This window comes from Trichomycterus rosablanca, chromosome 1, assembly GCF_030014385.1.
Source record: "Trichomycterus rosablanca isolate fTriRos1 chromosome 1, fTriRos1.hap1, whole genome shotgun sequence".
Classification (NCBI taxonomy): Eukaryota; Metazoa; Chordata; class Actinopteri; order Siluriformes; family Trichomycteridae; genus Trichomycterus; species Trichomycterus rosablanca.
The window spans coordinates 18,836,908-18,861,186 of record NC_085988.1 but is presented as its reverse complement, the minus strand read 5'-3'; the positions used below and the strand labels follow the sequence as shown (position 1 = coordinate 18,861,186).

The 24,279-nt window shown below is 40.2% G+C and overlaps 1 protein-coding gene across 1 annotated transcript in view; it reads left to right on the top strand.

The window, feature by feature from the left end:
- trpc3 (transient receptor potential cation channel, subfamily C, member 3) overlaps positions 1–24,279 on the top strand; it is a 69,731-nt gene that overhangs the window by 32,638 nt on the left and 12,814 nt on the right. The window contains exons 4-6 of the mRNA XM_063000549.1: positions 2,882–3,046; positions 12,429–12,645; positions 21,965–22,198. Coding sequence (XP_062856619.1) covers positions 2,882–3,046; positions 12,429–12,645; positions 21,965–22,198 — 616 coding nt within the window. The remainder of the gene's footprint in view (positions 1–2,881; positions 3,047–12,428; positions 12,646–21,964; positions 22,199–24,279) is intronic.

The window sequence follows — 24,279 nt, the reverse complement described above, 5'->3', positions numbered from 1 at the left end:
ATTCAGCAAGCCTCCTTTAAATAACCTTCCACAGATTCAGGGCACAGCATTACACCTCTCTGCTGGTTGTCCTTGCTCCCACTAGTTCATTGCAAGGCAACACACACATTTATTCAATAACAACAAGGGGCAATTTACACAGTTTCTTACATTTACTTTGACTTTTATTTGATTGCAGACAGGATGAACCTGATATATTTCATGTTTTGTCTGCTCAACTTCATTTTATTTATTAATAAACATCCATTCCTGCATTTCAAACCTGCAACATATTGCAAAGAAGTTGGGACAGTAAAACATTTACCACTTTGTAATGTTGCCATTCCTTTTCACCACACTTAAAAGTCGTTTTGGCACCGAGGAGACCAAGTGATTTAGTGTTTCAGCTTTTATTTTGTCCCATTCTTCCTGCAAACACGTCTTAAGATGTACAACAGTACAGGGTCGTCGTTGTCACATTTTTCGTTTCAAAATTCTCCACACGTTTTCTATTGGGGACAGGTCAGGACTGCAGGCAGGCCAGTACAGTACCCGTACCCTCTTCTTCCACAGCCATGTCTTTGTAATGTGTGCAGCATGTGGTTTTACATTGTCTTGTTAAAATGCATGAACGTCCCTGGACAAGGTGACGTCTTGAAGGCAGCATATGTTGCTCTAAGGTCTCAATGTACTTTTATGCATTAATGCTGCCATCACAGAAGTGTAAATGACCTTTGCCAAGGGCACTGACACAGCCACATACCATGACAGACCCTGGCTTTTGGCTTTTCGTCTTTGGTCTGGAGCACACAGCGTCCACTTTTTCCAAAAAAGACCTGGAATGCTGATTCATCTGACCACAATACACGTTTCCACTGTGTGATGGTCCATCCTAGATGCCTGCTCTGGACATGGTTAACATAAGGCTTCTTTTTTGAACAGTAAAGTTTTAAGTGGCATTTGTGCATGTAACTCTGTATTGTAGTGCTTGACAAAGGTTTGCCAAAGTAATCCCTCACCCATGTGGTTATATCAGCTATTGTTGAGTGGCAGTTCTTGAAATTCCTCCTGATTCCTTGAATCGTTTAATGATATTATGCACTTGCAAATCCCTTCCAATCTTTCTTTGAGGTTCATTGTTTTTAAACATTTTAATAAATTTCCCATGTATTTCTTGACAAAATGGAGATCCTCTGATCATCTTTGCTCATCAAAGACTTTCCTGGATGCTGCTTTTGTACCAAACCATGATTAAAATCACCTGTTGACATCACCTGTTTGGAATCACATCATTATTTAGTTTTTTCTTCTCATTACTACCCTTAAATTGCCTCTGTCCCAACTTTTTTTGGAATGTGTTGCAGGCCTAAAATGCAGGAATGGATGTTTATTAATAAATGAAATGAAGTTGAACAAACAAAACATGAAATATCTCAGGTTCAAACTGTCTGCAATCGAATAAAAGTCAAATAAATGTAAGGAACACTGGATTTTTTTATTTTATTAGCATTTTTCCATACTGTCCCAACTTTTTCTGATTTGGGGTTGTAATTTATAACTAGCTTAGTATAAAATAATAATAGAACAAAAATAACTGGAGTTAAAATGGTCTGTGAATTGAAAAATGCCATCTGTTGTCCAATACAGAGAGTATTGCATGCTCATTTGTACGTGTATAAGCTTTCTCTCTTAGCGGTTGCTCATTTATGGTAGTAAGCATGTGCTAGCCTTCTGGGTGGGTTTCGTAAATGCGGTGGAGGTTTTATGTATTATTGAGAATTAGCTATGTCTATATTTATGATTTTAAATTTTGTCATTTAGCTTATGTTTGATTTGTGATGACATTTTGCTGAGTATATACTCTCAGTCTCGCAAAAGCACTGGTGATTATTCTTGTAAATTATGAGCGAGTGGAGTCTATTTGGCTTAGTGAGGCAGTGGCTGAAAGGGTCTTTAGCTCATTTACATATTAAGTGAGATTGTCAGAGAAACAATTGCAATAAATACTGTCATAATAATCTAATAGACAGACCTGACCACATTCCTGGAAGGTGGATTGGAGCTTTGTGGATCATTACTGACAGTAATAGTGGTTAGCAGGAAGGCACTTCACCAAAGAGAAGAAATAATTAAATGAGACGGCTGAACAGAGGATTACAAACCTGACTTAGTTATACCAGTTCTGTCAGTACGAATGAGCCAAGGATTCTAGCAATTTATTGAGAGATGCTTGTTCAAGGCTACCTGAAACATTTCACATTTCAAGATACACAATTTATAGGCAATGCCACCAAATATTAACCACTGGGAATGATAAAAGCAATAAAAGCTGAAATAAATCATTGGGTCTGTTCGGAAACCTTGTGATTTTTCTACATAGACGCATTTTACGTCATCCTACTTGCTCCCAAGAACAAGGCTGTTCAAATTCTTAGATTCCTTATGCCAAGTTCAAACTACATGACTTTCAAGTTGTTCAGACTGCTGTACAGTTCACACTACACAACTGGATCTCTTGCACTCGGGAGTCTTTAAAGTCGTTGTGGTTTTCACACTACACGACTAATCGGCGATAGGGGGTTTCACACTACATGATCTACCATCATGAGGAATCGCAGGCGAGTCTGTCTGGTCTCCCAAACTATGTTTTGTCACGAAAACACTTGAGAGAAGTGACGAGGGGTTTAATGATACCGTATCCAAAAATGCACGTCAACAATAAGCAAGCGATCAAAGTTGTTTGTGCGCTGATGTGTAGATAAGCAAGTAGGAAAAAATAAATGAATAAATGAAGTGGATTTGGCAACACAACCAGCTCATTACCGTGCAAGTAAAATCATCCTACTTATCAAAGAAGTCAATTCTGTTTACGCTTAACTGTACATCACTTCTTTTTTTACAGTTTGTGGCACATCCTAACTGCCAGCAGCAGCTTTTAACAATTTGGTATGAGAACCTGTCAGGTCTTCGAGAACAGGCCATTGCAGTGAAGTGTCTGGTGGTGCTGGTGGTGGCACTTGGACTTCCTCTGCTGGCTGTGGGATATTGGTTTGCTCCGTGCAGTAAGGTAAGTCTCTACGTAAAACATTTTGGAGTACAACTTATATAACCTTTAGACCTCCACCGCAACCCTGGAACAAAGCATTATGCCTGTATTAGTCAGTAAACTGGTTTAGCTTATGTTATTTGTCTAACAATAGCCCCTTAAACCCACTTGTGTTTTTCACTGCTGGTAAGATGTGCTGTTTAAAGTGATGCACTTACAGTATATTAACCACTGTGAACCATAAATCCACTTTAAATTACACACATACTGTCTTTTGACTTTGTAGCTCTAAATATGAACAAAAAGTTGTTTTTTACCTCTCACACTCATAAAAGTTGGGTGGCTACAATGCTATAGCTGGAATCTGGTAACATCTTATTTAGGTGTTAAATGTCAGTGGTAGCTCAGTGGTTAACGTACTGGACTAGTAACCCAGAGGTTGGTGGTTTAAGACCCACCACTTCCAAGATGCCAATTGCTTGACTGTAATGACCGTCTGCTAAATGCCATGAATGTAAATAGACATGGTTCAATTTCCAACTTAAACATACATCAACAAAGCATAACATTATGACCACTGACAGGTGAAGTGAATAACACTGATTATCTCTTCATCACGGCACCTGATAGTGGGTGGGATATATTAGGCAGCAAGTGAACATTTTATCTTCAAAGTTGATGTGTTAGAAGCAGGAAAAATGGACAAGCGTAAGGATTTGAGCCAGTTGTGATGGCTAGACGACTGGGTCAGAGCATCTTCAAAACTGCAGCTCTTGTGGGGTGTTCCCGGTCTGCAGTGGTCAGTATCTATCAAAAGTGGTCCAAGAAAGGAACAGTGGTAAACCGGTGACAGGGTCAAGGGCGGCCAAGGCTCATTGATGCACGTGGGGAGCGAAGGCTGGCCCGTGTGGTCCGATCCAAGTAGCTCCAAGTAGCTACTGTAGCTCAAATTGCTGAAGAAGTTAATGCTGGTTCTGATAGAAAGGTGTCAGAATACACAGTGCATCACAGTTTGTTGCGTATGGGGCTGCATAGCCGCGGACCAATCAGGGATGCACTATGGGAAGAAGGCAAGCCGACGGAGGCAGTGTGATGCTTTGGGCAATGTTCTGCTGGGAAACCTTGGGTCCTGCCATCCATGTGGATGTTACTTTGACACGTACCACCTACCTAAGCATTGTTGCAGACCATGTACACCCTTTCATGGAAACACTATTCCCTGATGGCTGTGGCCTCTTTCAGCAGGATAATGCGCCCTGCCACAGAGCAAAAATGGTTCAGGAATGGTTTGAGGAGCACAACAACGAGTTTGAGGTGTTGACTTGGCCTCCAAATCCAATTGAGCATCTGTGGGATGTGCTGGACAAATAAGTGGAGGCCCCACCTCACAACTTACAGGAGTTAAAGGACCTGCTGCTAACATCTTGGTGCCAGATACCACAGCACACCTTCAGGGGTCTAGTAGAATCCATGCCTTGACGGGTAAGAGCTGTTTTGGCAGCAACACAATATTAGGAAGGTGGTCATAATGTTATGCCTCATCAGTGTATTTTAAAATGTGTTGTTCTATCATAAGAAGAACAATTAACGTAAGGTTTCTATTACTTTTTCAGGCAATAAAGCTTATTCTCAATTTTTTAAAAACCTTTATTCTATTTTGCCCAGATAAGAACAAACTTTACATATTTACAGTATTACAGTATTAGCAAACAAGGAAACGGTGGTCAGATGTTCAAATGGCAAAATTGTATTATGATCATTGTTCTCAAGCAGCTCCCTATAAAACTCTGATTGATAGTAGAACCAGAAGCTGTAATACAATAACCTACAGGGCTGTCGAGCTAATGGTTTGCTCAGCTGAGTGGTACAGAGTCCCATTTTTTTTCCTGCTGACCTGAAATTACCTGCCTGTCTAGGCAGATTTAATAATAAATTATAAATAGGGCCCTACTAAATTCACAGGAAAATGTGCTTAATTTTATTACAGATTTGATTTTTTTGAAAAAGAAAAGTACCACATTTCACGACAGTCATTAAATTACACTCATAAATTGAATGACAGAATAAACTGAAGCTACAATACACAGCACAGCTACTTAAACCTAGAACATCCAGCGACATCAGGCTCCGTCTCATATACGAAAATACTGGTCTCTGTTTTAACACACTGCCTCTGTGTCCACAGAATTGGTCCAAACTCAGTTACCCGAGTCGTCTTTTTAGCTGCTTTAGACTTCGACATCTTCGAGAAATGTTTAATAGCTAAACACGAACCTTAAACACCAGAGCTGGGATCTCAAATACATCGTATTAAATCTCAGCTCTGCCAGCCGGTTGGGCTGAGCGGCCACATGGACAACAATTGGCTGTTATTCAGGGATGGGAAAGCCGAACCAAGGTTCCTCATATCTGGTGCAATTATGACCTCTGCTGGCTGATTGATGGCTGATTGATTGGGGAATAATGCTGATCAGGGTGTGGCTCTCCATGCACAAGGCTGGTCTGCATATGAACTCGCCTCTTGTAGATGAAAAGAGGCAGTCGGTATTGTCATGTGTCGGGGGAGGCATGTGTCAGTTGTGAAGTTCTTCAGTCAGCAGTGGATGGTTGTATCAGTAGAGATGAAGTGTAACGCAACCAGGGTAATTGGATACGACTAAATTAGGGGAGAAAATTGGGGGAAACAATCGGAGAAAAAGAAAGAGAAACCTTAAAGTTTGTATTTCACTAAAGATATTACATGAGAAAAGGCTCATTTCAAGGTCCGTGATGTGACTAGGTGGGGCCTTAATTATAGATAATAGCAGTGTGAACATTTAGAAAACCAAAGATTTGAATAAAAATACAAAAATAACGGCATAAAAAGTATTTGTTTATATTAATTAATTTCAGCTTTTTAAACTAATTATATATAAGACAACATTGTTAATGTTTTTTTGCACAACCTATTTTATTGTGTGAATACTTAATTGTACAAATATCCCAAATCCTCTTTACAACCACTTCATACTGTTATGGTGTTAGGCTGGGTCGAGCTACTCCCTGAAACACTGGGAGTAAAGTTTACACAGCATGAACACGGCTCCAATCTATTGCACACATCAGGTGACATACACCTCACATTTACTAACCTACACCTAAGAGCAATTACAAGTGGTCAATTCACCTTCAGCACAGACCTGGGAGAACAGGTTAATCCTCACAAGACAGTAACCAAAGGAAAGGATTGAACCCAGGTTCTAAGGACCTATTTTGCTCTGTGGCATCCACTCTTCAAACCAGGCCACCATGCCTAAATGCCATCATTAGGTTTAGCTAAAATGCTTAAAAGTCATTCCCAAATTGTTACCTTCATGTTCTGTTTGTATTTACATTTTCAGCATTTAGCAGACACCTTAATCTAAAGCAACTTACAGTACAGTGACAGTATACAGTCTGAGCAATTGAGGGTTAAGGACCTTGCTCGGGGGTCCAACAGCAAGTTCAAAAGTTCAGGAGAGGCTTTATTGTCATTTCAGCTATATACAAGTACATATTAAAACGAAACAACGTTCCTCCAGGACCAGGGTGCAACACAGAACACAAGTGCAAAACAATACAATACACAGTGCAGATAAACAACAGTACAATATATACTGTATATTGTACTACAATAAATACAAGAGACATTTCTAATCTAAAAGTAATTAAAGGAGACAAGACTAGAGGCAAGTGTAGTGTTGGCCAGTACATGGTACTGAGTACTAAGTGAGGCAAGAAAACTGATGTATATATTCTGATATACAGTTAGCAATGTAGGGTTTTTATAGCAGCATAAAAAAGAGTAAGGTGCAAAAATGCAACATTGTGCAAGATGCAATATTGTGCAAAGATGCAGGTAATACAGTCACTGAGTAGTTGTATGATTCCATTGATCAAGATCAAGGGTCATGTTGGTGTGTGTGAGTGAGTGTATATGCATTATAGTGAGCAACCTGGCAGTGGTGGGGCTTGAACCAGCGACCTTTTGATTGCTAGTCCAGTACCTTAACTGCTAGGCTATAATATCCTTAACCTTTTTCAATCAGCTTGACACTATATTTAATAATAAACATTATTTAAACAATAAACAATATTTTCATATTAATATTCTGTTTCCAACACCCTCATATAGACTTTTGTTTGGGGTCTCAGAGACCTGTCTGTCTGGTATTGAGGGTACCGCAGACTCTTACATAAACACACACACACACCTCTCTCTCTGGTTAATTTGGTTAGTTAATTTGGTTAATTTTGAACTCAGTGTATTTAATTATACCCACACACAGCAAGGCAGTAACGTCAATGTCAACAAGTTTAGTGTTGGCATGACCACACCCTCTGATTTATGTGTTTAACTTTATCATTCAACTTTATGATCTGTAAAAGTCTTCTTAAATATGCAAACACAAATTTTGCCCCAATAGAATTTACCATATTGTTTTAATTCCATCTGTGTTTTACATCCTCACAGTGCATAGAGTCCAGTTTGAGGAAACTCTGTTCTGTATTTACCATGGCAGGAGAGTGAGCACTATTTTAAACCCTAATGAAATTTTTTAATTTACAACAGGAAAAAGACAAGACTTCATGTTTTCTATAATACAGCTTTAGAGGGTGACATGTAGGCAGTTTTATCACCGTGAGAAAAAAATGCCAACATGGCACAGCTGAGGAATGAAATCACAATCTTGCAGTATTTTGCCTCGAGATGGTGTGTAAAAGGAATGTAATTACTCAACATGACCAGATGGAAGTGCTACATATCAAATTGAATAAACAAAACCTACTTGAGGGAGGAACAAATCAGTATAATCTAATAATGCTCATTCATTTAAAACTCATTCATTAAATTAAACAGCCAAGACAGGGTTTGTGTTGTGTCATGTATCAAAGGTCAGCTGAACATGGGTAAGAAACTGAAGTGAGCAAAAGTAAAAAACACTTAAATTGCCAAAAGTATTCGCTCATCTCAGACATCCCAAGTTGCAAAAACTCATTTCCGGGAGGTACCCCAGACCACGCCCCCTTTTTAAATTTTTTTTTTTTTTAAAGGTAAAAAAGCTCTCGCACACATCAAAGGATATGGGTGAAAACAGAACTTTTAGAAGCTGCTTACTGAGCTACTTAGCTAACTGTTCGCGTCACAACCACATTAATTTCACGGATTTATGTTCCCTACATAGTGCGCTAAGTTGTATATCAGATAACGGACTCATGTTACCTACATAGTGCATACTAGATAGTATTTTAGATATGAATTCATGTTCCCTACTTAGTGTAATAGACAGTATATTAAACATGTTCCCTACACAGTGCGCTAGATTGTATATCAGATACCGGATTTAATACGCGATCGGGAAAAAAGTGTGTGTATTTGGACGCTTCTAGATTCCGGGAGATTTTATCGGACTTGCGGGCATCCGGGAGCCGCTATGTATATGCGGGAGACTCCTGGAACTTCCGGGAGACTTGGGATGTCTGTCATCTCCCTTCACACACATATGAACTTGAGTGACATCCCATTCTTAATCCATAGGGTTTAATATGATGTCGTCTCACCCTTTGCAGCTATAACAGCTTCAACTCTTCTGAGAAGGCTTTCCACAAGGTTTAGGAGTGTGTTTATGGGAATTTTTGACCATTCTTCCAGAAGCGCATTTGTGAGGTCAGACACTGATGTTGGACGAGAAGGTCTGGCTCACAGTCTCCGCTCTAATTCATCCCAAAGGTGTTCTATCAGGCTGATGTCAGGACTGTGCAGGCCAGTCAAGTTCTTCCACACCAAACTGGCTCATCCACGTCTTTATGGACCTTGCTTTGTGCGCTCATGTTGGAACAGGAAGGGGCCATCCCCAAACTGTTCCCACAAAATTGCCCAAAATCTCTTGGTATGCTGAAGCATTAAGAGTTCCTTTCACTGGAACTAAGAGGCCGAGCCCAACTCCTGAGAAACAACCCCACACCATAATCCCCCCTCCACCAAACTTTACACTCGGCACAATGCAGTCAGACAAGTACCGTTCGCCTGGCAACCGCCAAACCCAGACTCGTCCATCTACACACTGTTCTTGAGCTAATCTGAAGGCTACATGAAGTTTGGAGGTCTGTAGCAATTGACTCTGCAGAAAGTTGCCGACTTCTGTGCACTATGCGCCTCAGTATCCACTTCCACTTTGTTATAATACCACTGACAGTCGACTGTGAAATATTTAGTAGGGAGGAAATTTCACGACTGGACTTGTTGCACAGGTGGCATCCTATCACTGTACCACGCTGGAATTCACTGAGCTCCTGAGAGCGACCCATTCTTTCACTAATGTTTTTAGAAGCAGTCTGCATGCTTAGGTGCTTGGTTTTATACACCTGTGGCCATGGAAGTGTTAATACTTTTGGCAATATAGTGTAGAGTTGTGCTGAATGTAGAAGTAACTCGAATGTGTCAGTGATCAGATCTTCTAATTTATATGTGCTATATATACACATGTAGGTTATATATTTTATAGATTCATGTAGCCATCTCTAGTCATTATACCACAGTGCTGTTAAATTCTCATTTCTAATTGGCTAAAAGCTTTGATTAAGTTAGAAGCAAGGGGTATAATATTAAATAAATGGTTACATGGGTACAATTATAGAAAAAAATTAAATGTGGAGGTACTTAAAGCAGAGTGTTTTTCCAGTGTTTTTCAAACCCCGGGTTGTGAAAAACTATTTAAAAAAATTATTAAAAAAAAGAAACTAATTTTAACAGACACATAAACATGAAATAAACTTGTACATGAACACCCCTTGTGGTAAACCACAGTGGGACAAGATTGTAACCATTTTATTAATTAAGTATATTTAATTTTGTTTGGATGCTGTTGTTTGTGTTGCCTTAATCACAGTAAAAATTATGGACAAAATCTGGTTTGCTTGAAAGAAACCTTGCTTTAATTGACTTATACCACAAGTAGCTAATGTGTATACCTCTCTTTAAAAAGACATTCATTCATTCATTCATTTTCTTATCCGCTTATCCAATTTGGGGTGGGGGTGGGGGGTGCTGGAGCCTATCCCAGCTTTTCAATGGGCGCAAGGCACACAGTAACACCCTGGCCATCGCAGGGCAGACACACATACACACACACATATACACACTCATACACTTATAGGGCAATTCAGTGTCTCCAATTAACCCGACTGCATGTTTTTGGACTGTGGGAGGAAACTGGAGCTCCTGGAGGAAACCCACGCAGACACGGGGAGAACATGCAAACTACGCACAGAAAGGACCCAGACCGCCCCGCCTGGGGATCGAACCCAGGACATTCTTGCTGTGATGCGACAGTGCTACCCACTAAGCCACCGTGCCACCCTTTAAAAAGACAATACATCATATTTGCTTTTTTGTTTATAGTACATGTAATAATGTTATGTCCAACATTGCATACATTGTTATAATTATTATTCTTAAACTGTTACCTTGCTATGGTAAAGTAGCTTGAGTCTTCCTATAATCCTGATAGCATTATTTTTCAGAGCTGTGCTCCTGGCAGGTTCCAGACAAAGAGTGATCACAACCCCACACATGGGGAACTAGAACTGTGGGTTGCAGCTCAGTTCTTAAACTTCAGGTGTAAGTTTTTCATGACAAGGTGCATGGGTCAACCTAGTACAATGTTAAATCAGCTGCAGGGCTGAGAAGAGATTGGGATTCTCAGTCTATCTATTTGATTCCACAGAGTACAAATAAGTAGTCCAAGAAACAGTTACATACTGGCTCAGATGTCATCCAGGATTAAAATGTCTGTGGTACCCACTGTGAGAGAGAGTGGGCAACAAGAATTTTTTACAGAAGATGCTCAGAAGAGAGAATCAAGCTGAGTTGGATTTATTATTCAGTGAGCTGCAGGAAAATGCAAAGAAATGCAACAGCAGAACTGTGTGTTCTAGATAGTGAAGAAGCTCACCAAACCATTCCAGCCTTAAACTACAGCCATTTCTCATTAGAAAAATGAAAAAAAAAAAGTCAAACCAAAATGGTGTACCACATGACCAAAACAATTCTACAAGGAGATTGATCATGTACTTGCAGTGACTCCAAAGCAAAACTTACTTGTGATCACCTGGGATTTTAATGTGAGAGGTAATGATGCAGAAGAAAGTGAAGTCCCTGGAAAATATGATCATGGTACGAGAAACAATAGGGGACAGATGCTGGTGGATTTCTGTACTGACTATAAGTTGGTAATCACAGACACACTGTTCCGCCTACACAACAGGCAGCGATACACTCGGATGAGTACAAATTAGGAGACCAGAATTCAGAATAACTACAGAACAGAATGCCTTTATTTGTCAGATATACATATACACATGCACATTACAACAAAATTTTTTCTTTGCATATCCCAGCTTGTTGGGAAACTGGGGTCAGAGCATAGGGTCAGCCATTGTACGGCACCCCTAGAGCAAAGAGGTTTAAGGACTTTGCTTAAGGGCCCAACAGTGGCTGAATGGCAGAGCTGAGATTTGAACTCTCAACCACTTAATTGACAGCCCAAAGCTCTACCCACTTATTGGTTACTTCCTCCATCGAATCTTAGATGATTTTACTGTTTGGATGTAGGTACCTCATTGTTCTCCCACATTCTTAAAACATAAAGAAGGTGGCCACTCAGATGGTGCAGCGGTAAAACATGCTAGCACACCAGAGCTGACATTTCAAACTCGTTGGTTTAAAACTCAGCTCTGATATCTGGCTGGGCTGGACGGCTATATGAACAATGATTGGCTGTTGTTCATACAGGGTAGGGAGTCGGATAGAGACCTCATAACTGATGCATTTACAACCTCTGCTAGCTGATTGATGGCGTCTGCCCAGAGTTGGGGGATAATGCTGATCAGGGTGTGGCTCTCCGTACACAAGGCTGATCTGCATATGAACTTGCCTCATGCAAATGAAAAGATGCAGTCAGCTACTGCACACGTGTCAGAGGGGGCATGTGTCAGTTCGCTCTTCTCAATCGGGGCAGGGGTCAGCAACAGTAGAGAGGAAGCATAATGCAATCGGGTAGAAATTGGATGCGCTAAAAGATCGGAAGAAAAGGGGAAAAATGCATTAAAAAAATAAGGTGAATTAGCTGCTCTAGATTGCCTCTATGTGTAATTAGGTAAGTGAGTAAATATATTTTTCCTTGCTCTAGTTTGGCGCTTTGTCCAGGGCACCTAGCCTGTGCCCAGTTTTTACAGGTATCTCTGGATCTACCGTGATCCTAAACAGGATGCAGTGGTTAGTAAAAATAAATGAATGTTGTGATCATCGTGAACTGTGAAAGCCTCTGTTGTGTGTGTGTGTGTTTGTGTAACTATCTTACTTTGTTGTGTGTTGTGTTTTCAGCTGGGTAAAGTCTTGCGCAGCCCCTTCATGAAATTCGTGGCACATGCTGCATCCTTCATCATCTTTCTCTGCCTGCTGATCTTTAATGCTTCAGACCGCTTTGAGGGCATCAGCACTCTCCCTAACGTCACGGTCACAGACCACCCGCTTCAGATCTTCAGAGTCAAGACCACTCAATTCTCATGGACCGAGATCCTCATCATGATTTGGGTGGCAGGTACGCAATCAAATCAGTGTCTGTTTTATAATTTAGGCTTCATTTAGCAACAGTATGTAGACACCCCTCTAAATTATTGACTTCACATGTTTCAGCCACACCCATTGCTAAAAAAGTCACTGCTAACAGGTGTAAAAAATCAATAATATAAAACGTTTTGCTTCCAACTATGAGCCAACTGTTTGGGGGAAGGTCCTTTCCTCTTTGAGCATGGCTGTGTCTCTGTACATAGTGTATTGGGGCTGGGCATGCCTGGTAGAGAAGGAAATAGAACCCATTTGCAGATATTTTATCAAGATAGAATAAACTGTGACTAAAAGCTGCTAACAAACGGGGGTCCACAAACCCACAACTGAAAAAGGGGACAGAAAGGGGATTGTGCAGAAATGAAAACTGAGTCCGAGTCAAGTCATGAGTCTTTAGGCTAGAGTCTGAGTCAAGTCACGAGTCAATATAATATACACAAAACATATATTGGAAATGTAGTGTAAAAATAAACAAATTATCTGTAAATTGAGATAAAAAACAAGAGATTAGCAACTGTATTTTGCCGTTTTACTTCGTGCCTTTACTTTCCTAGTCATTGTGCAAATTAATGTAATTTCCATAACAAGAAGGTACCAGTTAAAAGCTTAAACTGATACGTTTTGTTTTCATTGTAAAACAAAAGCGCGATAAATCACGGCACAGCGGCCAAAATCCAAAACACAGCAAAAAAATTATAACCACTGCTTACCTTAGCTTCTGTTCTTCCAGATGCTATTAAATTTATAACCGTTTATGTATAACATTTTGTGAATGTGCTTATAATTACTTTAATTACTTTTTAATTACTTTTCCAAACTTTTCCCGGTTGTGAAGTAAAACACGAACTCGTTAGAAAGCCAATCAAGCGTTTCATTGACACGTCATCTGTGTGACGCAAACTGAAAAAAGGCAAATAACATGCAAATAAATAAGCATTTCTTACTAAAAATTTTAATCAGAAGGTTTGATTGGTTCAATGGTCTCAACCATTAGTGCCAATTCTGTAGGAGCGTTCCATTTACCCCAGTTGTTCCTGTGAAGTGCACTACGTAGGGTATTCCACCATATTAAGTGAGATTAAGTGCGATTTGTCACACATAACTAATGTTAACACATGCTGACGCTAGGGACTCTTGTTGTTTACGAGTCATTTTTTTTGCGAGTCATGAGTCGAGTCCGATTCATTTGAAACAAGTCCTTGTCGAGTCTGAAGTCGCTGTGTGTGCGACTTACATCCGAGTCGCAGACTTGAGTCCCCATCTCTGACTCTTACACAAGACGGGGACCACCGATTGTCGTAGCCAGCACCTAACGTGACTCCATCCATGTGGACCACACCAGAAAAAAGGTCGTTACACCGTCTTTAAGGTCACTCATTTATCCATGGCAGCTTCAACCATGACACCCCCAAACTGCCACGACCCCAGCTGAGCTTCCTAAAGATACAGAAACCTGATTGGATTGAGCGATCCGGCACCACGGCTTCAGAAAATACTGGTTTGCCAACAAAGTACTGGCGAAAATGAGAGTCAGAAGCCGTACATAGGAAACCTTCCATATGATGCCAATTAACGCTTATGAAACCATCTGTCTCGCATCCTACATGCCAGCCAAACTAGGCTGTGCAAAGAGGTACCAGTCACAGGTCAGCTGAAAGGTTGACCGATCAACATGCTTCTGCGTCTCCATGTCCCCAATTGCTTGTCTATCTGCACTGCACAGAGGGACACAACTCCAAATGTGGAGCAGTTCTAAATGTCTGCTTTCATGTTATACATAGTGACATCTATATAAAGACATGGTTTGGTATGAAGGGGCTCAAGTGGCTTAATTGGAATGTCATCAGTGACTGACCTGACTGAATAAACAGACATTTCCATTGTCTACTTGGGTATACCTGAGGTACCTTGTGATGTCTCTGTCACACTGACTGAGCTCCCAAAGAGATGAACTAGTTATCAAAATAAATGTTTGTCTAATTAAATACAGCATATCCACAAAGTCGGTTTTGACTATAAACAAATTGAGAGATTGGCAAGGTAACACACATATCTGTGCTTCTTTTTTTGTGTGAGGTGTCTATGGAATGCTGTTTGTGGGCTTCATGGTTCACTTCTTGTTCTTCCAGTTGTAACTCTATTCCTTATCATTAGTCTAATAGCACATTGTGAAATTCTGTGTGGTGCTGTAAGTAAATACCACAGACAGGAGCAGAAACAAGACGCACCTTTGCATGAGTCCGACACCCACCCTAAATTACTTTGACTTAACACCAAGTATGTGGACACAGACTGGATTGAGTAAAGTAGTGACTCTTGTACCCCATATTTCTGTAGTTTCCCCCCACAGCATATACCAAGGTACCCAATCATGAGCCTCCTTCAAATCCACAAAACATCTGGAAAATCTGTGGTTACATTAATGTTTTTTTTCACAGACTTTAAAACCAATTTTACTGACAGGGATGTTTAATTCATTTTGTTTTAATCAGCTGCTTTATCCAGGTTAGGGTTACGGCAGGTCTTGTTCCCCTGGGAAACGCTGGGCACAAAGCAGGAATCTTCTGGGCAAGGTGCCAGTTCTTCACAGGGCTTTAGCCACATTCCATGTATTTTTACTAGGGCTGTCAAACGATTAAAAATTTTAATCGCGATTAATCTCAGAATTTCATATAGTTAATCGCGATTAATCGCATTAAAAAAAATCTGTGTAAATGTTATAGAAAACAAGGATTTTTAAGTGAAATGTTACAGTTAAAATGGTGAACACATTTTATGCTAAATGTACTGATGTTAAAAACTGCTGGGACAAGAGAAAACTGTTTTATTCACTCACATACTAGGCAGTAATACTATCCAGTGGTTTAATGGACGTTTCTACACGAACTGAGTGTGTTTAGACTAGGGTGGCCAGATTCATAGTAACAAAAAGGAGGACATTACACCCCAAAAAGCCGGACATCATATTAGGAACAGGGGGACATGCTACTGCAACACAGAATGAATCCAGAACCCATATAACAGAGTTTTTGACCAATTTAAGCAAGAATTATATAACAAATGACTGTTTTACTCACTAAATGTTGTGTCTTTTCATATTTAGGTCCGTTCATCGCTGCCTCAAAAGTTTACTTTTTGGCATTTTCACCGCGTTCCTGATCATGAGAGCTGAGTGATTGACTCAGGTAGCGGTGTTTACAAAACAGAGAGGGCGGGCGAAATTCAACCACCCAATCACAGACTAGCATTTAGAGGGCGGACCTTCTCCGATTGGCCAGTGGTAGCGCTGTAAGCAGTGAAATTAGGCTGTTAAACCAATGAAATACAAAGCATTTGTTTTGACATGTACCTGAGCCAATGGTAAATAATATTGATCAAAAATGAAACCAGTTCACTCCAAAAGGAGGATTTTTAAGTGTCCGTCCTAGCGTTACGTGAATGAAGGACTGGCAGCTTCTTTATTATGCAAGTGCATTACTACGACACTACGACGCTCGGTAACATTATGTTAACAAACCGCAAATGAAAAACGGTGGCAAGTCCGACATTAAAACGTTTGTTCTACCAGTCAAGTCTCAACATGAACTAGAATTTGCGTTAACGGCACTAATTTTTATAATCGCGTTAAATTGAGATTGCGTTAATGCGTTATTATCGCGTTAACTTCGACAGCCCTAATTTTTACATGTAGTTGCTGTTATGAAAAAATTTGATATTATGTTTGATATCACCTGAATATTAGTGTTTTGCTGCTTGTGCATTAAATACTTACACCGACGAGGCATAACATTATGACCACTGACAGGTGCAGTGAATAACACTGATTATCTCTTCATCACAGCACCTGTTAATGGGTGGGATATATTAGACAGCAAGTGAACATTTTATCCTCAAAGTTGATGTGTGCTGACCCCTGTCCTGTTGAAAGCACCAACAATGGGCACATGAGCATCGGAACTGGACCACGGAGCAATGGAAGAAGGTGGCCTGGTCTGATGAATCACGTTTTCTTTTACATCACGTGGATGGCCGGGTGCATGTACGTTGCTTACCTGGGGAACACAAGACACCAGGATGCACTATGGGAAGAAGGCAAGCCGACGGAGGCAGTGTGATGCTTTGAGCAAAGTTCTGCTGGGAAACCTTGGGTCCTGCCATCCATGTTGACGTTACTTTGACACGTACCACCTACCTAAGCATTGTTGCAGACCATGTACACCCTTTCATGGAAACACTATTCCCTGATGGCTGTGGCCTCTTTCAGCAGGATAATGCGCCCTGACACAAAGCAAAAATGCTTCAGGAATGGTTTGAGGAGCACAACAACGAGTTTGAGGTGTTGACTTGGCCTCCAAATCCCCCAGATCTCAATCCAATTGAGCATCTGTGGGATGTGCTGGACAAACAAGTCCAATCCATGGAGGCCCCACCTCACAACTTACAGGAGTTAAAGGATCTGCTGCTAACATCTTGGTGCCAGATACCACAGCACACCTTCAGGGGTCTAGTGGAGTCCATGCCTCGACAGAGGGCTGTTTTGGCAGCAAAAGGGGGACCAACACAATATTAGGAAGGTGGTCATAATGTTATGCCTGATCAGTGTATAGCTGAAGTACAGAGATAAGTAATGTCTTTGATTAAGCTGTCGTAAAGCTGTTGCAACTAGATAAGAAACCATGCTTAGCACAGAATGGAGGTTCCAAAGTCCAACACCTGATGTCATGTGACCAGAGCAGTATAATGAGAGTATAATGAGGCCATAGTATCTGTTCCTGGTTCTTAAGCTGTTCCACTGCTGTGGGAACCCACAATAGTGTCAATAAATTCCCCAATCCAGTCAACTGTAATCTTTGTTTTCATTTATCATCTCACCTTATTTTTCCACGACATTACATTCGATTTTGTACACTTTGTTCAATAGTACATGATCAAAAGACATTGTGTGTAATTGTGAATAGTGGATATATACACCGATCAGCCATAACATTAAAACCACCACCTTGTTTCTACACTCACTGTCCATTTTATCAGCTCCACTTACCATATAGAAGCACTTTGTAGTTCTACAATTACTGACTGTAGTCCATCTGTTTCTCTGCATGCTTTGTTAGCCCCCTTTCATCCTGTTCTTCAATGGTCAGGACTCCCAGGACCACTACAGAGTAGTGTTATTAGTATTATTTGGGTAGTATTATTTGGGTGGTGAATCATTCTCAACACTGCAGTGTTAGTGTGTGTTGTGCTGGTATGAGTGGATAAGACGCAGCAGTGCTGATTAAGTTTTTAAACACCTCACTGTCACTGCTGGACTGAGAAAAGTCCACTAACCAAAAATATATCCAGCCAACAGCTCCCCGTGGGCAGCGTCCTGTGACCACTGATGAAGGTCTAGAGCATGACCAACTCAAACAGCAGCAATAGATGAGCGATCGTCTCTGACTTTACATCTACAAAGTGGACCAACTAGGTAGGAGTGTCTAATAGAGTGGACAGTGAGTGGACACAGTATTAAAAAACTCCAGCAGCGCTGCTGTGTCTGATCCACTCATACCAGCACAACACACACTAACACACCACCACCATGTCAGTGTCACTGCAGTGCTGAGAATGATCCACCACCTAAATAATACCTACTCTGTGGGGGTCCTGACCATTGAAGAACAGGGTGAAAGCAGGCTAAAAAGATATGTAGAGAAATAGATGGACTACAGTCAGTAACTGTAAAAGTACAAAGTGCTTCTATGTGGTAAGTGGAGCTGATAAAATGGACAGTGAGTGTAGAAACAAGGAGGTGGTTTTAATGTTATGGCTGATCAGTGTATATTAAATAAGAAAAAAAAAAGTGATTAGTGTAACATTGGAGTGTTTATAACACAAATCCTTGTTGCCTGTCCATACTACTGCTACCCAATTCAGTTTAAACATAAAGCTAATCACATCCCAGTGTTTCACTTCACATTGCAGTGTTCATTGTATTGTGGCAGGTGTGTTCATGATATCTAGCAGGTTCACTCCAGCATGGTAATGATCATCCATTACCGGAGCCTTCAGGCTGTGTTGCCCCAATACAGCACAGTCCCGATTCATTCCATTTCTCAAAGTGCTGAAGTTGGCTTGTCCCTGAGTGCTGTGGGAATGAATGGGTCTGTTACTGTTATGTATGGCATGTAGTAGCCTTGAAGCTGAGTGATTCCCGGCTCCAAAAACACTGGCTCAGCAGTCATTTATTTGGCTTCAGCGATGTTGTACAACATTAAGCTAGAAATAATGCAGGTGCAAGCCTGAAATATAGTGAACGGTCGATTGAGTTTAGGACAACAGTTTATTTATATAGCTCATTGCAGAGACAAAGTGTATTTGTGTGCTTTAAGAATGTATCAGGTCAGTAAATCAATAAATAAAATGTGCAAAAAAAGGGATTTGAGTGCAACGCATAGCTCAGAGCTCTTACCCAAACATTTTGTATACATTTAAAGATAGTTGATGTTCTGAGTTATGGTAGTTGGTTTTAGCTACACGGTCACAATATATACAGTGATCAGCCATAACATTAAATCCACCTTCTTGTTTCTACACTCACTGTCTATTTTATCAGCTCTACTTACCATATAGAAGGACTTTGAAGTTCTACAATTACTGACTGTAGTCCATCTGTTTCTCTACATATCTTTTTAGCCTGCTTACACCCTGTTCCTCAATGGTCAGGACCCCCACAGCGCTGCTGTGTCTGATCCACTCATACCAGCACAACACACACTAACCATGTCAGTGCCACTGCAGTGCTGAGAATGACCCACCACCTAAATAATACCTACTCTGTAGTGGTCCTGTGTGGGGGTCCTGACTATTGAAGAACAGCATGAAAGGGGGTTAACAAAGCATGTAGAGAAACAGATGGACTACAGTCAGTAATTGTAGAACTACAAAGTGCTTCTATATGGTAAGTGGAGCTGATAAAATGGACAGTGAGTGTAGAAACAAGGAGGTGGTTTTAATGTTATGGCTGATCGGTGTATATGGGCATTTATTATGTCATGATCCAGCCTTTGCTTGCAAAAACTGAGTCTCTGGTGAATCCTTATTTTATGTGCTCATGATCCCCTTATTGATTACCAATTCACCTGCTTATTGTGGAATGTTTCAAGACTAAATAACTTGAATCTTCTATAAACATTGCACTCTTATTTTGACTGATGCTGTTTTTGCACCAAACGTACTTTTCAGACCATGACCCATTTTCCCACATGCATGTGGCAGACCTGATGTAGGAATATGGATGATTGTTGTCACATGTAGTGCACAGCCAGTACTTGCCAGAAATTCCTACATCTCCTTTAACATTGCTGTAGGCCTCCTGGCAACCTTCTGGACCAATCTTCTTGCCTTTTCAGCAGTTTTGGACAGATGACTAGTTCTTGGTTGTTTGTTTATTATTGTGTATTAGGATTTTAACGTCATGTTTTACACTTAGGTTACATTCATGATAGAAATGGTAGTTACTCGTTACACAAGGTTCTTCAGGTCACACAAGGTTATATCAAACACAGTCTTGGACAATTTAGTGCCTCCAATTCACCTCACTTGCATGTCTTTGGACTGTGGGAGGAAATCGGAACACCCGGAGGAAACCCACGCAAACACAGGGAAAACATGCAAACTCCACACAGAAAGGACCCGAACCACCCCACCTGGGGATCGAACCCAGGACCTTCTTGCTGTGAGGCGACAGTGCTACCCACTTAGCCACCGTGCTGCCCGCCTAGTTCTTGGTAATGCCACTGTTGTCCATATTTTACTCACTTGTTGATGATTATCTTCACTGTGTTCCATGCTATATGTAATGCTTTGGACATTTTTGTGATCTTCTCCTGATACCTTTCAACAATGATATCCCTTTGTAAGCTTGTAATTCTTGTAAGCTCTTTGTGGACCAAGACTTTTGCTGTAAAATGCAACTAAGTAAATGTCAGGAAAATCATACTAGAAAAGCTACTAGAAGTTTATATGGGCTTTATCACAATTACTTTAATTAATAAGAGGTGTCTCTGGCTACTTTTTAAAATGAGTTTAAATATGATTGGTTAATTCTAAGGCTGTGAACACTTATGCAACCAGTTTTTTTAGTTTTTCCCACTCTAAATGAAGTGCACAGATTAGGTCTTGTTAAAGGTGGAAATAAATCTGAATTTATGATTTACTTTTTTTACATACAAAAAAAATGCTATTTTAACAGGGGTGTGTAGACTTTTTAAAACCACTGTATCTACTTGAATATACTAGTGTATGGGTACTGTTTAAAATATTTAGATACACAGGTGAAGTGAATAACACTGATTATCTCTTCATCACGGCACCTGTTAGTAGGTGGGATATATTAGGCAGCAAGTGAACATTTTACATTTTATCCTCAAAGTTGATGTGTTAGAAGCGTAAGGATTTAAGCGAGTTTGACAAGGGCCAAATGGTGATGGCTAGACGACTGGGTCAGACAATCTCCAAAACTGCAGCTCTTGTGGGGTGTTCCCGGTCTGTATTGTCAGTATCTGTCAAAAGTGGTCCAAGAAAGGAAGAGTGGTAAACCGGCGACAGTTCATGGGTGGCCAGGGCTCATTGATGCATGTGGGGAGTGAAGGCTGGCCCGTGTGGTCAGATCCAACAGACGAGCTACTGTAGCTCAAATTGCTGAAGAAGTTAATGCTGGTTCTGATAGAAAGGTTTCAGAATACACAGTGCATCACACGTTGTTGCGTATGGGGCTGCATAGCCGTAGACCAGTCAGGGTGCCCATGCTGACCCCTGTCCACCACCGAAAGCGCCAACAATGGGCACGTGAGCATCGGAACTGAACCACAAAGCAATGGAAGAAGGTGGCCTGGTCTAATGAATCATGTTTTCTTCACGTGGATGGCCGGGTATGTGTGCGTCGCTTACCAGGGGAACACATGGCACCAGGATGTTTTGGTAGCAAAAGGGGAACCAACACAATATTAGGAAGGTGGTCATAATGTTATGCCTGATCGGTGTATGTCTCATTATTTTCAAATAAATATTCTCTTGCATACTGGAATGAAGTAAAACATGCACACTCCGAACGTTACATTCTATGTAATACTTTTAAACAGTAAATAAAAAGCCGTATTGATTTTCTGTTTTCGCACCAACTCCACTGAGAATAAAATAATAAGACACGAGGAAGACAGATCGGCTGAAGCAGTGAACCAAAAGTACATTATTTAATTTTACATAGCAACTCTCAGTGTTTCAGACAGTTTTATTTTTATCTTCCTTTGCAGGAATGATGTGGTCGGAGTGTAAGGAGTTATGGACAGAAGGGCCAAGGGAGTACATCTTGCAGCTGTGGAATGTTCTGGATTTTGGGATGTTGTCCATTTTTATTGCAGCTTTCACTGCCAGATTCTTTGCCTTCCTGCAGGCCATGAAGGCCCAGGACTACGTGGATGAGAAGATCCACGCCACTGACCTGTCTCTGGTCACCCTACCACCTGACATCAAGTACTTCACATACGGTGAGTCAAGAGACGAAACACACTTCACAGCTTATTCTACGAAACGGCTTTGAGCAAGTAATTGTCTATTTAGTGTTATTCTATAAAGTTTGTCTTTATGTTCTATAAAGTATTATAAAGTATTATTCTATAAAGTTTATCTCAAAAACAAAGCAACCAGAATGTATATGATTGATATATAATATATAATTGATGTTCAATATACTATATATTTATATATTCTTTGAGCACTTTATTAGGTGCAGCTACATAATACATTCTTTTTTTTTTCTTTTCTAAAAGTGGTTTTAAAAAATATTTCGTTAGCACACCAGCACCGAGATTCTGAACTCCTCGGCTGAAACTCGACGTTGCCACAGGTCGGCTGAGCTCCGTCTAGTGGGCATAATTGGCAGTGCCTGCAGCAGACACGTCTCTGCTAGGGCAGCATGACCAGACTGTGTGGGTGGGGTCTTCAAACGCTGTGTAAGGACCCTGATTGGCAGATAAAGAGGCACCTGTGCAGAGTGCATGGGTGAAAAAGGGTTCCTCTAAGGGCTACGCATGGGTCGGAGGAGGCGTGAGCAGCAATATACCCACCTCGACTGCAATCAGGGATACCCCAGCAGTGGAAGACAAATTGACTACACTAAACTGGGGAGAAAACAGGAGAAAATGCAGAAATAAAATAGAAAAATGTAATTATAATTATTTAAATACTGTATTTTGTGTTACTCAGGTTGTATTTGTAACACCAACTCGTGTCTGATTTGAAGATTTAAAAACCTGAAACAGCCTCAAACACCACAAAGTGTGACAAATAAAAAGCTTAATTGATTTTCTGTTTTCATATCAACTCCACTGAGAATAAAATAATAAGACACAAAAGGGAGACAGATCGACTAAAGCAGTGAACCAAAAAAGTGCATTATTTAATTTATCACATCAACTCTCAATGTTTCAGACAGTTTTATTTTTTTCCTTTAACTGCAGGCATGATGTGGTCGGAGTGTTGTAAGAAAATGACTATTTGCACTTTCGCTGCTTGTCACTGGAAGGTGTTTTTATGATATTACTGTTAGTTTGTTTTAGGGTGTTTCTATGAAAATTAATTTGACAGTAATATATGTAAATTATACAATGGCCATAAAATACATTTCTAAATACATTTTGTAGTTCGAATGCAACTTAGACAAAGAGCCTAAATGCTTAGGTTATGTCTGTAGTTACATTTTGCTATTACTGTAGCTGTTTTGCTTCTAAGTGACCTTGGGTATGAGAAAGGCACTACATAAATGCAACTTATAATTATTAATAATATTATTTATTGTCAAAATAATAAATACATTGATTTTTACAAACTAACAGACCACAACACTGTCATGTCACATCACTATATCACTACTTGATAATGCAATCCATATTGTGATGTTGTAAATCCAGCTTATTATTATTCTTGGTCTTACTCGTCTTCTTAGACCTTCCACAAGTCCTGTTATATATGCCATCAGTGTTGTCATGTGGCTCATCACATGACCAAAGTAACATAACTTGCAGGACATAATGTGGTTAAGTAGCTCCTTTTCTGTTCTGGCCTCCTTGTAAACTTACTCAGTGCTCATTATCTTTCTCCAGGAGATTTTCAGCGATTTTTTGATGCATTTGAATGTGTCTTTCTTTTTGTTCCTTCATTGTCAAGGCTTCACATCCATATGTGGCTACCGGCCAGACTAAAGCTTTTATCAATCATAGCTTTGTGCTAATTGACTTGTTTCCCATATTCTTGTCAATGTGACCACAATTCTTCACTTCACCAGCACATTTTGCACTTTATGACACTCTACGTCAGAAATATAAGAAGTAATCCAATTGTTCTAGATTTATACCTTCCCCCATAATCTCTCCAGTAACAACAGACATCATTCAAATCTGTGGTTGAAAACTAGGTGGTTATATTAGTTTTGTAAACTTAGTTTAGTAGTTTAGTTTATTGATCACTGATCTATCACAGAGTATCATACACATATTCACAAAATGTGAATATGTGTATGTGTTTGCCGTGTCTATTACTGCAAGTCTATTACTGCAATTGTATTTCTTTT